General features: G+C 36.6%; 2 protein-coding genes across 2 annotated transcripts in view; one reads left to right on the forward strand and one right to left on the reverse strand.

Moving 5' to 3' along the window:
• LOC133518968 (RING-box protein 2) overlaps positions 1–15,958 on the forward strand; it is a 53,165-nt gene that overhangs the window by 4,648 nt on the left and 32,559 nt on the right. The gene's annotated exons all lie outside the window — the stretch shown is intronic.
• Positions 1,085–12,736, reverse strand: LOC133518967 (facilitated trehalose transporter Tret1-like). Its single transcript, XM_061852792.1, has 4 exons — positions 12,214–12,736; positions 4,213–4,677; positions 3,347–3,460; positions 1,085–2,963 (listed from the first exon to the last, which is right to left on the reverse strand). Exons 1-4 carry the CDS (start codon positions 12,286–12,288, stop codon positions 1,704–1,706), a joined length of 1,914 nt encoding a protein of 637 aa, XP_061708776.1. The 5' UTR covers positions 12,289–12,736; the 3' UTR covers positions 1,085–1,703.

Raw genomic sequence — 15,958 nt, forward strand, 5'->3', positions numbered from 1 at the left:
CAAATGACTTAATGTTATTTGTAACTAGGAATAGGAACAAACCAATTTTATTAAATTATTTCGTACACCAGCACGGATGTCCTGCCACTGCCAGTACTTTATATTATTTAAATCTTTCGTATTTTTGTATTTTGTACCGTAAAAATTCATTTAGCGTTACAAATTATCAAACTAACACAAGACCACATTATTTGATTTGATGTCGATTCAACCGGTTTAGGACCGATTTAACCCTTATAATGAATAAAACATGCAACTTAGGTAAATAAAAAAAACCGAATTAAACCGAAACCGGTTTTTTCAAATTCTAAAAACCCGGTTTTGGATTTCCGTCAAAAAACCGGTTTTAACCGGTTTTTTCGGTTTCGGTTAAAACCGGTTTGCATTCCCTAACCGGGATTCGAACCCAGGACCATCGGCTTCATAGGTAGGGACACTAGTTTCACTCACTACCGACTGGCCAGATCGGTCGTCCGCGCTATACGACGCCGACGCCATATGTTTGGTGGTAACTGAATTGTCAAACGTCAACTTTTGACAACTAGAGTTACCTTTATGGGCTTTATGTTTTTTCACATAGCTTGGGTACGGTAATAGAGCTGTCATCTCAACACATATTTTTCGTTTTAAGACTATAAAGGTTATTAATTGTATGGATTTGACAGATGTCATCCAAGCTATTTACGGGGTTGTACAGTAACATCTAGCTCAACTACCAAATTAAAGGCACATTTTTTAACTCATTTATGGACAAGTTTTATAGTGAACCGACGTGACGTATCAGTCATCGTCATGACTACCTAATGTACTTACTTTACTCTTACAACGTCATAACGGTGAGACGTGTGAACTCATATATTATGATATTATGAAGATCTACTCGGATGGTAACTTGGAACAATAATTCTGGAATCAATTTGGTTTTTACTTATTCTACTCTGGTAATTATTAAGTGCCTATATATAATGAGCATTTTATGTTCCATTGAATATTTATGAGTTATCAGTTATCACCTGCATGCTGGTTTTACTGTAGTATGTACAATTGGTGAAATAGATTAGGGGATGAAATTAAACAATTTATGAAACTCTTAAAATGCATTTTATTAAATAAAAAAATAACGATATAAATAAAACAATGTCTCCATAATATACGAAGGCATTTGAGTATAATAATCTAAAAGAGTGTCGTATTTCAAATATTTTAAATATAGTTATAGTCCGTCCAAGCTAACTTCGTACCGACTTGAACAGAACAATGTGAGCAATTATAAACGTCATGTTTTCATATACATTTGACATTAATGGTGACATTCTTACACTTTGTCTTTGCAAATTCCATGCAGAGTTAGCTTGGTCCGACTCTATAATCAATTTAAAGATTTACTTACAAATAAACATTTGGTATCTAAAAAAATATGTTTTGTCATGATCAATATAAGGTCTAAGTTCACAGACCATATTACAATCCTTATCCTAAAGGAACTATTATGGACAATTTACATATAAATTTTGTTATACTTATTACTTAAATTAAGTAAATGAGATTTAAATGGCTACAATCCAAATCAGTCTCTTCAATAAATACACCGAACGTAGCTCGGTGCATCCTATTGCAACTCTCGTGGACTTGCCACACAGCCTTCGTGCCTCACGCACTCTGGAAAATATTGACATATCTACCACAAAAAGTAATCTCTTGTATTAACAATCATTTTTAATGTGTCTGCTGGCATTAGCGCTACGTATTTTTACTCGCGAACCACCTGTCAATTTCTTCTCAATCTCCTCCAAGCTCTTGCCTTGTGTTTCGGGGACGAAGAATATTACAAAGAATAAGCCAGCCATACAAATGACAGCGAATAACCACACCGTGCCAGACATCTTGATGGCTGCGTCAATACTTTTAAATGACGTCGTGACAATAAATGTGCAGGTCCAGTTGAATGATGTCGCCGTAGAAGCAGCCATTCCGCGGACCTTTGATGGCAAGATCTCACCTAACATAAGCCATGGAATGGGTCCGAAGCCTACTGAAAATCCGAGCACGTATATGACGAGACTCGTGAGAGGCAGCCATCCAATCGAAGACACGTCGGCTCCGGATTCCAACACGTAGAAATAACCTCCCAGGGCCACCAAAGTGATAATCATAGACACTGATGAGATATACAGTAGTATCTTCCTGCCCAGTCTATCAATAATAGCTGTTGCTATGAAAGTGGATATGAAATTTACAATGCCAATTATAATAGACGCCAAGTTCTTGTCTATGGTACTGCCCGACTTCTTGAAGATATCTGAGGCATAGAACACCACGGCGTTTATTCCACTGAATTGTTGGAACAGCATCAATCCTAACGAGATGCAAACTGCAGGCAAATATTTCCTGGTAAATAGTAAGCTCAAGCCACTGCCGCCGGCCCGATCTGATTCCACTTGCGTCCGTGTCAGGTCTCTCATTTCCTTATCAATGTTAATATTCTTTCCTCTTAACCATTGAAGGGCTTTGTGAGCATCCTCTGGTCGTCCTTTGGTGACGTACCAGCGAGGTGTCTCCGGTATCAAAATCATTAGTAAAAAGAATGGTACTGGAAGCGCAGCTCCGAGGAATGCCAGCTTGTCCCAAGTCAGGTACGCTCCAGCGAGGTAAGCGAGGAGAATTCCTGTGTTGCCGAAGGCAGTCGGGAGTAATCCGAGGGCACCTCTCACTTCCGGTTGGATGGTTTCTCCTAGGTAGACGGGGAAAGCAAGGGAGGAGATTCCAACGCACACGCCACATAGTACCCGGCCGGCAAACACCATAGGCACGTTAATTGCGTTCGCGATGAGCATCCAGCCAAGGAAGAAGGGGATGGCAGTTCCCATTATGGTTAATCTTCTGCCTAGCATTTCGATCATAGGACCCCCGGCGATGCCGCCAACCAGAGCAGCTAAGGGCATGAGACCACCTATCCAGCTTTTCTGTAAAAAAAAAATGTTTTTATTATACCTGATCGATAACCTATTAAATTATTGATATACAGAATGTAAGGCCAGTTCTGAAATAATATCTTTTTTTGTACAGCACGACCGCTAGGTATTATTTATGTCTGTGGAACTGTAGGTTCCGAACGGTGAACTTATTTGTTTTTTTTTAGAGATTGTTGAAGAGTGTCAGACCAAGATAACTTGGCAGCGGTTGTGATAGCCCAGACAGTGAAAGTGTTATTTTAAACGTCAAACTTATATGAAATTACGACTTTTACTTGACGCTTGCACAGGATGCGTGGCTAACTTAGCTTGGTCTGACTCTATTGTAATATATAAAATTCTATGTTTATATTTTTTTATTATGTCATACTAACCTGGGTCTCGTCGATCGACAAGGTCTTATTCATGGAGTCAAAAGCAGGTGAAGTGTAGCCTGATGAAAAACCGACAATCAGAGAGCCCATTGACACAGCAAACGCAGCAACCAGCTATAACAAATATAAACATTAATTTAGCCATATTAAGTTCACGTTTTCGCACAGACCTTCGTTAAACTCGCACCTGGAATGAATTTACTTGAGACATTTTAAAAACAGTTTTTTTTTGTGGTGTCTATTAATTTTCATAAACTTATTTCAACTGTTGATAAAAATGCCGAAAACTATAGAAGTACCGCTACACGTTTTTGCTCTGCCATTTCGCTATACTTTCTGAAGTTCAAGGAGCGAGTCCGACTTCTTATGCCCGCACTTGAGTACACGGGAACCTACGCAGGTCGCTTTAATGTTTGTTTGTATACAATCTAACTCGGTTTTACGGGAAGCTAAAAATATGTGTCGTTTTCAAGCAAAAGGTAAGTTATTGTCGATTGTCCACAAGTCTACCTCCTGACATATAGATGCAATTAAAAGTCGGCCTATACGACTACCGAAAATGTAATTGTAACTAGTATCAACCGTTTGTCTGAAAACGTCACATATATGTCAGCTTTAAAATATAAAAATTGTTTAAAAAGAAACACAAACTTACAACATGCTTAAACTGCCAAAATGTATTCACACAACCAAACATATTTTGCAGCAAAAACGTTTTGACTATCAAGTAATCCACATAACTTTTCGATATTGACTGAAAAACCTTATCAAGAAACTTTATGGCTCGAATTTTAGTGCCAAAAAAGGAAAGTTCTAAAACATTCGTAAATATGCTTATCAGTGTTACAAAAGTGCGATTTACGTACCTGAGTCCACAGATATATGCGCTGAGTAGTCGGAGCATACGTAGGGGTGTCTCCATTGATGCTGAACTCAGGTTTCGCCTTATTACTGTCAAGGCTCAGCTGTTTCACAAACGGCACCGAGTTGCGCAGGTTCTCATCCTTCCTTCCTTCACTCTTTATTTCCATCTCCATCTTGTATTTGAACTCGTTGCCGAGGCTGATCTGGCGAAGCTGCTGGAAGTGCCTGCGGGTCTTGTCGAAGGAGTCCTGTTCGTCTTCGCTACTGCTTTCTGTAGAAACCTGTTCAGGGATGGCCGCGTAGTTAGGCGCGAGTGTCCCTTGTGATCCGCACGAAGTGGCTAGGGAGGTGCATGTAGTCGAGGCGGAGAGGGTCGCTCTAGAAGGAACCCTGGCGTATTTAGGCCCCCGTTGCCTGTACAATCGCTCCTCGTCACTTTGGCCGCGACGGACCTGCTCGCTTCCACCCTACAATAAAACATATTCGTTAATAAAATTAGCCTTGCTCACAATATCATACTGACTGATAACAAAGAGTTTTAAGTTGGCAATATCTGCTGTTCGATACGTACACTATCTTAACTGGCCAAGCGGTCAGCGCGAGATTCTAGACTGAAGTTAATGTCCACAAACGCACCCCATTTATTAACCACCGCTATCTAATTTGCGTAAGTCCAAGACGATAAGACACATTGTGAACTTAGGGAGTCGGGGGTCAAATCGGGAAAACACGATGCTCATTGAACTTGTCATATGGCCACGGCATGATCGGGTAGTGATAAGGGTAACCCGTCTTGACCCCTAGAGTCCTGTTCAAGACAGCCCCGCACACAGAATCAACACAGACTGAAGCCTCGTGAGGAAGGCAGGAGCTGTAATGACCACCCACACAGCGCTTATTATTTGATGTTATTGACGTTATCGGATAATCATCTCACTGTGGTTGTAACGATGTTTATGTTATTCCTACCTTTAGCGTAAAACATCGCTATTGTAGTCTTCATCAATTCAATGTACATCCTTATTAGTTAAATACTTGAGTTTATCACCTAATCGGTAATTACCTCTAGTTCATAAAGAAAAGTATTGTAATTTTTAAACCACTCCAAATTAATTTTGTTCAATTTCATTTCGCTACATATATAGCATGGACATGTCATAATGACAGACCGTAGGTAATGCCACAACAACTCTGAGAAAAGTTTGTTTTATGATCTACATAGCTGTCACCACTTCCCAAATTATTTGATTATCATAATTACTCAACGGAAAAGTAAAGGATAAGCTATCTTTAATTTATTAAATATTTATTATTGGTTTTGATACTGATACTATGACGTACGTCATTGAACCGTCAATGTGGGTCAAGATGAGATGAATATCACGTGGTAGACTCGTATGTTATTATCTTAGGGGAGAGTGGGGTACATTGGATCCATTGCAATAACTTTGCTAATATTACTTGTACAGCATGTGAGCATTACTTGTGAGCATTGGCCACCAAGCAGAGGTTTTTTTTTACATGTTTTGCAAAAAAAAAAAACATTTTTTCTATATGGCTTGTGATAAACATATTTTCATCATTTTGTAAATATATTTTTAAAATATGAAAATTCTATTAATTACATTATTTTAACTTTAAACCGAATAAAAAATCCTGAGTAGATTTTTTTACAACTACTGTCAATGTTAGTGGATCACATGAAATTGGGGTACAGTGAATAAAAGAAAATCAAGTTTTCTTTTAGGAATAAAAGTCGTATAGTATAGTATAAGTAGTCGTATAGTAATATCAGTTGTAACTGAACAGTGCTAATATGAATATCCATGCAAAGAGCGAAATTTCTGTTATTAAAATTGTACTATGCAAAAATCTTATAAAAAAATATCTTATAAAAATTATTTCACACTCTAAAAAGTCATAATTAACAGATGTGTTGATAATTCTTTGGCAGTGGTGTTTGGTATTTGTACTTAGGTGTTGGGATTGTTGCAAATAAAAAGTTCAGACGCGGTAACAATAATAAATCTATATTAACACAACTCAATCAATACTATCATCACAGGTTGAGCTTGATATCGTATCGCTCCCTCGCGTTCTCTTGGTACCTATCTTTAATGGTCGAGCTCGATTATATATCGCTCCCTACTTATTATTGTAATTAGTGTTAGTTTAGTATTGAGTTGTGTTAATATAGATTTATTATTGTTACCGCGTCTGAACTTTTTATTTGCAACAATCCCAACACCTAAGTACAAATACCAAACACCACTGCCAAAATTCTGAACATACATCATAAAACTTAGCATTATATAACGGATAAAGGGTCAAACTCAAACAATGCAGCAGCTCTTTCTCTTTCGTTTAGTAGTACGGTGATCCACTGTTACCCATAGTTTTCTTATATATTACGTTTAAGAGTTAAATATGCCTACTCTAGGCTAAACAAAATAAGAAAACGATATAATTTGAAGTGAAAATGGCACAACAACAGCTCTTCCAAAAAAGGTGATCTACTGTACCCCACTCTCCGCTATATTAAAATAAAAAATTTAATTTTGACAGCTCTGCTTGTTTTACAAAGAATACATTTATTAATTTCTTTATGGCATTATTAATTGATGTGCTTAGCCTTCATTAGCTAATCGATGGCTAGTCGTTTGTGTTAATCTGTCATTTGACTATTTATGTTTGGAAGAAAGGGATAAAACATAAATAAACTAATGGAGGCTTGTAAAGTTTAATGAGGTGTTGAAACTTTATTGCACAATGAAAATAGATACAAATGGCAGACTTAACGCCTTAGGCATTTTCTACCAGTCAGGCATTTCAGGCTACAATTCAAATTTTATGAAGTTTGCGCAGTGAGAAAAATATTATAGTAAACATAGCAATTGTTAATATATATTATAGTACTATATACATATCGTGCAGGGTTGTAGGTATCTAATTTTTAGCTTTGATTGATTGCAGCTACGAAAAAACTTGTCTTTAACTCACAAACAGAATTTTCTCGAAATTCTTATATTTCCTATTAATAACTACACGGTAAATAGCTGTTATTGCCTTTGTTTCTACATCTTGAGATTCCGGGAAGACGCTCGAACATTCCCGAAAAGTCGATATCTTAATTACATATTTATCATATGTTTATATAGGAGGGTCTGTCAATGTTTTACTTGTTCGGATAATTATTTAGGTTATGTATACATTGAAGTCATTTACATAATATTAAAATAACGTTCCGTCCGATAGACACAATACAAAAGTATTTTTAAAACTTTGACCCGGAAACGTCTTTTATACGTATAGAAAATCCTTAAAAGTCGGTTAATGAACGAATCGAATAATCCTGAATAGTTTTGACTAAGGACCGGAAAACCCCTCTTTACGCTTAACCCTATCAATTCGGTAACCTTATCATTCGGTAACCGTATCATACTGTTACCTGGTTGTACTGGTAAGTTTATTGAAAGGTTAACCTTGACCTTTAACTGGGTTAATCTCAAAACCCCATCGGGTATTTGTTGAGGGTTTTTATTCAGTTATCTAACCTTTATTATTGGTTGCTTATTGTTTTGCTACATTTAAAGTAGCTTTCTACACAGGCGTATTGCTGACGCATTAACTCAAAATTTGTGGGGAGGTGTGGGAGTGGGAGTGGAGTGAAAGTAAGTTCTAAGCCAAAAAATATAAGCTAAAGAGCATGATATTGCTAAAAAGGTAAAATATCGGAATTAGGATAGAATGTTCTTTACTTGCAAACCCTTTTTCTAAAAAGTCTAAACTAGAATTGCTCCGAAATTAACAAAAACAATAGGAACACACAGGTATAAAGATACACAAAGGAACGGCCGCGTTGCGGTTGCGCTCCAAACAATACTATAATCGCTTAATAATATTTTCAATTTTAGCCTAAGGACTCAAAGCGCAATATTGTTTGAATTGACAAAAACGACGTTACCGGCAAAAAATTTGTTTGAGGTCCAGGCATCAGAGACAGCCCATACCAATTACGGTTATTTAATAATAAGTTGAATTTAAGCGTGCGTAAAGATTACAATCGTTTGAACTGGTCCAAAACCCTGTTATAAATTAACTGAATAGACTGGGTTTTTATTTCGGTTACCGGTAACACAAGTTAACTCGATCTGTACGGTTACCGAATCAACAATTAACCTTATCAGAAGGTTACCGATATTGTTGGGGTTTTTATAACCACTTCTAAAATAGTCCTATAAAAAACCCCGGTTAAGGTAACCGGTTCCAGTCCCTGGTTTTGACACTACGGTGGTACGCAAATTACAAACAGACAAAGGTTAAACTTCAGAACCCTTCCCAAGGGTATGCAGCATTTCTTTTCCAGGTGTCTATTTCACAAATTTGTCAAAAGTGTTATTTGACTTTAGCGGATACTCTACACTGTGACGTGGCAATGTCGGTACATTTCTGGGCCCACCCCACCATGTCATGTCACCAGATACCGATAGAAAGAGTAAAAAAATAGGGGCCAGATGTCAATAAACAAGCAAATATTCTGATATTAACGTATGCATTTGTCCTGGACCAAAGTGTCTAGTTGTTATTTTAATACAGTTTTTAATCTCCATAAAACTCGTAACGTCGTCGTCCGTAAAAGAAATGGTAGAATGTAATGTCTTGGAAAAATCGATAAAACCCTGAACTTGTCACATTGTCAAGGTCACATCGAACTCTTTAGGGCGGGTTTATGAACACTGCGTTGTGTACGCTTCGATCGTTTCCATACCGGACGCTATGTGTTCATTCAATCGTTTGACACAGGCCGAGCGAGGCAGAGGTGATCGCCAGGGAAAACCAGTTTAATTATTCTACCTGTTGCCGTATAGGAAGGGATCGGTAGGTCAGGTTAAATTAGTACTACCATGAACTAGACTCGATAATCCATGGCCAGTTTAGCCATTGCACAGCCAATATATTAGCCAAGCCTATGTTAACTTTAAGCCAATATTTAGATGGGACATTGTGAAATAATAGCATCACCATTACTTTGTTTTATAGTAATATGTTTTCATGCATACGAACTCTAAAGTGATGCAATGCATTGTTTTTGTTGCGAAAACTATTTTCTTATTGTTTTGTTTAACAATTGATATTTTTAGTTTACCTGTTCAAGGTTACTGAAACGGGACTATATAAATTCAATAAGTAGTAAGTAGATATAGTGAATAGGTATGTTAGGGTTCATAATTCCACATTACTAAAGGCCTATAACTAATTATTCTTCTTCAGGTATCCTAATTTGACTACGGATTCTACAGAACCCTTAAACATTCTTAGTTTAGGGTTTAGTGACATCACAACATTTTTATAATCACAAATCTAAACATTACCATAAAATGCATATTAAGCCCAAATTTGTCATTATAGTTTCGGTTTCATATTCTTATAATCTTTTGTTTATGTCATAGAGTTAAAAGATACCATGTAGGTAATACAATTTTTCCCCGATTGAGAAATACATAATTATTTTTAAACAAAAAATTTTTTTGCATTATTTCACTCATTTATTATTTAGAGTTTTTTATATTTTAATTTTTTTATCAGTAAATAGAGTCCACCTAAGCTAACTTGCCACCTCGAACATAACAAAGGTCATATTTCCATAGAAATTTTACATTAATGATGACATGACCACACTTTGTCATTATAGGTTTTGAAAAATGGACAATGTGCAAGCTAAATTACTTGCTCAAGATACCGTGTGCAAACATAATTTAAAATCATGTTACTTAGCATCGGAAAAAATCAATTCACTAGTGTTTTTATCAAAAAAACATTCGAGATATCTGGTTTAAACAAGAAATAATGAGGCAGATCGGAAAAACTGATAATTGATAAATAATGATCTGTAAACTTATATACATCCGTATATACAACTTTCTTCTCTATTCGATATCGGTTAAAAATAGTATGAGTCTCTTAGCCTTTTCTGTAATGACACAGCAAACCGATAATTATTAAGTATCAAAAACCTTAGTTTTAAAAGCTCCTTAAGTTTCCCAATTCTCGGGAAATTACCCTACCTAAGCAGTATGTCAAAATTAGTTTGAAATATATACTTACACAATCAATAATTTAGCCATTTACCGAAATGATTTCACATATAAAAATTATTAACAAGAAGGGCATCAACTACCCTACTTCTGGGAAATTACCCTGTTTAACTTACTGGTCACACTTCTATTGCGCAGTTTAATGTAGTTTTGTAAACAATATTGATATACTGATTTTACATACAATAACGAGATAATTTATTAACTTACAAATGAAAAGTAATTCTGTCTGTTTTTTTCGTTTGATCATTATTGCAGCATTTAACAACATATGCCGGCATATTCGGGTTTTTTCTTTTAACAAATTCACTGCACTGACGTCTCGGACCGACTGACGGCAGATTGGTACCTATGACATAGCTGTCAATGTTTGTGTGTCGCGATGGTGTCGCGCGTAAATAAATACAAAAGAATTGGCATATATTATGATGGAGTCCCAGTTCTGTATTAGCGACACTACGTTCGTTGTGTTGTAGTTTCAGAGTTTATGTTTTTATTTATTACAATATGATAACATGTAAACACTGCCATCTATGGTAGACTGCAGGAACTACGCAGCCATTTTGACGAAAACGACTACCTCTACTCTAACTGCAGAGATATTGCAAACAATCTCCATAGGTGTCGCTACTTATGATTACCAAACATTAGACATGAAAATTTGGATTTGAAAAACTTCAGCTAGATTTTATTTATATTCAAGGACATTTTTTCATTCTTAAATCTAGAGAGTTTATAATTTTAAATAACATAAACATCGCAAAGCATCGCAAAACGAAACAATGTGATATGTGAGAAAAGCTGTCTTAACTTAAAAAATCTTTTTCTTAACATTTTATCGTTAAAAACTATACTTAACGTTGATGTTGACATCTGTTATTTGAATGATTGAAATCCCTTAGTCGCGAAATAAATTATAACAAAACCAAAGCGATATGGGTAGTTTGAGGATATAGTGGCGATAGAAGTCCGAAACAGCACAAAATAAAAATAACAATATAGTTCTGTTAAATTAAAATATTTTAAAACCCCAACTAACTGATTAAACTGTTTAAGGTCAGAATCTTATTAATTTTATTTTTATTCATCCTTACCGGGTTTGCATGTCTTTGCCTTAATATTCTTTAAAAAAATGATAGTTGGAGGTAGCTGGTAGAGGCAATGGAAAGTAAAGCTGAGCCAAGCCAAGCGATAGCCGCGGGCGAGGCGCCGACCTTGCAAGGCCGTCTGCTTGGTTCAGTTAGGCTGCCGCTATAGTCGCGCGTGCGTTAGATTTGTCATGCTAACTTGATACTTTTATTTAAACTTAGGAGTATTTATTTGATTTAAAAAAATGGCTGCGAATTACGCCTGTTATCATCCCTGCTGTTGAATGCAAATCCCAATAACATCGGCGAATTGTCAAATTTGGCAAAATATTCGAAAATCGTTATAGAAAGTTGAAGTAGCGCCCCGGCATAATTCTAAACATGCCACACGCTAGTAGGTTTAAAATAATAATGATGAATTGGACCCTTAAAATTTTATTTACGTCAAATTAAGATATTGTAGTATTGGGTAATGGTGTGCGTTGCTTAGCAACCATCAAGCCATCGATCGTCTATGTTATGCGCTGCGCATAGCCGAGAGAGCTTTCTGGACCGGCTTTGCGGCGTTCCCCATAGAAACTTCGCGAAGCGCGCTAAACTAAACTCAGTTTCCTAACATTCCACATAACATTGCTTTAGTGTACGTATCGAACCGCGATTGAAATCAAACGGTGACATTTGACAACGGCTATGTTAATCACTAATTAAGTATGCACAAATACCTAGACCATACAAGAATTTGTGTCAGCGGAAAATAACTGTATGTAAAGCTGACTCTGTTTTTTAAATTACTTTATTTATAACTAAGTGAGAAACTTACCATTTCGGTGGACAGCTGTTTGAGGTAGCCCATGATCTTCCCCATGGGGTTCGGATTATTCTTATTAAAACTCATCTTGATTTCTTCCTTTCTTCTTCACGTTCAAAGCACTTGTAACAGTCTGATTAAAAGTTCTTAAATGCACTGAACACGGCGTCAGGGGACGTCGAAATGATAATGTCTATAAAAATATACACTTCGAATTTTCCTATATCTTATTATCTTCTTCAGCTCTTTCTTCAGATCCAGGATCGCAAAAATCACCGGTAAATCACACACATCATGTAGTGTGGAGAAACTTGCTCCCTATTACAGTTTAATAAACGAAATTTAAAGCTATTTCAACACAGTTCTATCACAGACGTTCGTATACGTATTGTTTATTTACAAAAGTCCATGGAATATCACGTTTTCATTGAAAAGTTTAGATCCGGCGCCACGTTCCTGCAACATTCAACTTTTAAGTTCAACAAGCGAAAATGTTGGTAGCGCGTACCTTTTCGTACAGAGCTCAAGTTATCTATTGAAACTTGCAGATGGCAGCGCAGTGTTTTATAGAAGGTTGGCCGCCGCCCCCTCCCGCGCCCGCGCCCGGCGCCTCCGCGTGTAAGCCACACGTGTCTATGTTTGAGTTTCTTGTCCGCGTGTGTGTGCACACACACCATAATTTTATCAACAGTTTGCACCTGAATTATGGTTCAAATGTTAGCATAGACTGTTCAAATTTTAACAGTAGACAACCTAATTTTTTATGCTGCATCTACTTCAGTATAATATTGTTTTTTTTTTATATAAATATGATATATATTAAACCTAACATTTGCGAAGTTGAGGGGAACTAATTCGTGATAATTTTGTGGCGGCCAGTCGGAGTTTGATAAGATATGCCATGCATACGAATTCTAAAATTAGAATACCTAGTTAGTTACATGATTACTAATTTTAACCGGCCTACTCATATCGATCATCATGATTCACGAATTCCAAAACAACTGAAAATGTCCTTGTAGTGGAAATTTACCAGTGGAAATAAAATAGAGCCATGAACTCACGACGTTATGTTATTACAGACAAAAACGATAGTTTAGAATAAAAATGATGAATCATAATTATAAGTGCTTGCGTTCATAAGCTTATTTAGCACTTAACTAACTATGGCAGATGGCGCTAACGTAACAAGTAAAATCAACGTGTGGCACATACTCTTTAATAATATCTGGTATTTAACAACATTAAGGTTGCTTAAGACCTTCCGCGTCCGAAGGTGAAAAATATTGTAATATCAGGCAGAACTCTTTATTATGTGTGGTCCGACCCACACTAGGCGGTTTTTTTTTATATAACTGTAGCTCAGAAATATAAAAAAATATTACGTTAATGTCGTTGTCCAGTTATTATCCATTATTATTGAACGACAATGTATTTGACCGTAGGAAGCGTAAGGAATAATAGTGGGTACTTACCTACCTAACAATAGTAATCGTTTTCCTGTACTTTATCCTTAGTTAGTTATGTATTTGGAACATAAACAATCCCAACTAATAAAAATATTTAATTTATTTAATGCCTATTATTTTAAATGAAATTTTATTATTTGTATAGTTTATTTGAATGTAAATTAAACTATTCAATATATGATTTTCATATTATAATTAATACTTTTACTCATATCTCGTATGCCATTAAAAACATTTGATCACCTTTCTTCGCCATAATAACCTATAAAGTTTGGCATTGTCTTGTCACAAGGTATTCATAAAAAGGGTGTGTCATAACCTACGTAAGAAAGGGTGTGGTTGTCCGAGTAGTTTCCTGATAGTGGCCGAGGAGGCGGGTCGCCTGCGTCACGGCGCCGGCGCAAGCAGTCTGCATTGCTGAGCTCATCCACGCTTAACCGATCTGATTGAAATGCGCCATCAAGGCATTTAGACCAATTGTGGCTAACAAGCACACTTATATTAAATTGGCCCCCGCAATTGTTGAAATTTTGGCGCAACAACTGTTTTGTTTAAAGTGTATGTTTTATAGCTATACTTACTGTCGCTTAAAGTGTTTGGTTAAATTGTGGAACACAAATTCGTATGACCAGATCCACCAGAGGCACCTAGGTTATTGAATGTAAACTGAACTTTCAAAGTATTTTAAAGCTTTACGATCGGTACTAAAAAATATATTGCCGAGGTACTTTGCGCGGATCGACTGAAAGGAAATACTATGTAAAAAATACACAAATGTACAGGTAATGTACAGCATTTCATATTTAAAACTAACGCATTTTCATTGACGTCAAAACCAGCATCGTTTACTAAATTAAATGCTCTACATGCCAAAACAAACTGGATTGCACTACACAATACGCGATCGCATCACAATAAATAAAGTTAAGACGCTGCTCATGCATTTTTCTATTGTGATGGCCTCGTTTTTTATGAGGTGCCCAAAGTATCGGAGAGAAATTTCTGGACTGCACCCACGGTATTAAAGCGCGTGTTTTAAATCACGTGCGCTATGGTGAACATAAGCATTAAGCTATTAATTATGTACACTAAGGCCATGTATTAAGAGTCAAATTACAACTGTTATTTTTTTAACTTAATGCATTGTGGTTTTATGAGGAAGAGTAGGCGCGTGATTCCCGAAAGCTCTCGCTCGGGCCGCGCCTCCGCTCCGTCACGTACGCAGAGCTTAGCGTCACGCAGCGCGTCATGGATGCCTTGCGCGTGATTACATCAGTCTCCAGAATTGCGAGTGCCACACCTCTATGTGTGCTCGGTAAAGCTATATGTGTACTACAAAAGCTAAATTTAAAATAGTGTCTTTAAAATATATTTAGCCTGTATTACTCCTGAAGCTAAAGCAAATCTTCTACTAAAAACTACACGTTAAAATCCAATAAGCCATTTTTTTGACCAGCCAATTGAAAAACACGACATTTCCTTTTTCGCCAGACGGGTAGAAATATGCAAACCCTCAACAGACAATGCTTAGACAGCCCCCAACAGGTCATTCAGTCATTACCTATCATAATTTAATTAATACCTATCGTATACCTACCATTAGCTACAGCTAACCAGGGCTGGCCTTAGTGCAGTATGTTATTTCTGCACGTTGTAATACGCTATTTTTATCTTCTTGAGCTCTAAACCAAAGATAGAACGAACAGTGGTTCAAATAATACGTCAAACCGCTACAGTCTGGTTGACGTAAGTACGTGAGCTTTGCTCATGTGTGCGTACACGCATGGTGCACACATGTGTAAAGGAGCCAAAATGGCATAGTGGAAAATTACTACACACTAGACTAGGCTAGGTACTCGAGAACATTCTTCGGAGTTATTCGTCTGCACCTATATTGGTGTATGGCTGTTCATCATGTCAACTTTATATGCTTGTTTTAATACATTCAATGCCAAGGACACACTAGGTGTGTTTTCATTTTGTACTTATTGGAAATAAATAGGGCGCTTGATACAAAGTATTAAACTAATGTTCATATTCTAAAATATTTCCATATTGTAGGGAGAGAAGCCTAAAGCGGGTACCCCGCCTAAAACAGGTAGGCTCTGTTTTATTGTGAAATTAAGTGCGAATGTCAAAGTATGCAACTATACATATGTAATGATTATGTCAACACTCAATCGTGTGGTGTGAGTGTGACGACGTGATAGCTGTGCAGTAACAAAGAAACATCAAATGTGAAGTGAAAATTAAACTTGTTTTTGCTATAATGACGTCACTCATTAGAA

This window comes from Cydia pomonella, chromosome 6 (genome assembly GCF_033807575.1).
Source record: "Cydia pomonella isolate Wapato2018A chromosome 6, ilCydPomo1, whole genome shotgun sequence".
NCBI classification, from domain to species: domain Eukaryota; kingdom Metazoa; phylum Arthropoda; class Insecta; order Lepidoptera; family Tortricidae; genus Cydia; species Cydia pomonella.

Bases quoted from the DNA above. Each gene is read 5' to 3' on its own strand.
- LOC133518967 (XM_061852792.1), bottom strand. From the start codon at position 12,288: ATGAGTTTTAATAAGAATAATCCGAACCCCATGGGGAAGATCATGGGC. The intron at 4,678-12,213 runs GTAAGTTTCTCA...GTTTTATTGTAG, and splicing joins AACAGCTGTCCACCGAAATG to GGTGGAAGCGAGCAGGTCCG. The intron at 2,964-3,346 runs GTTAGTATGACA...TTTTTTTTACAG, and splicing joins TGTCGATCGACGAGACCCAG to AAAAGCTGGATAGGTGGTCT.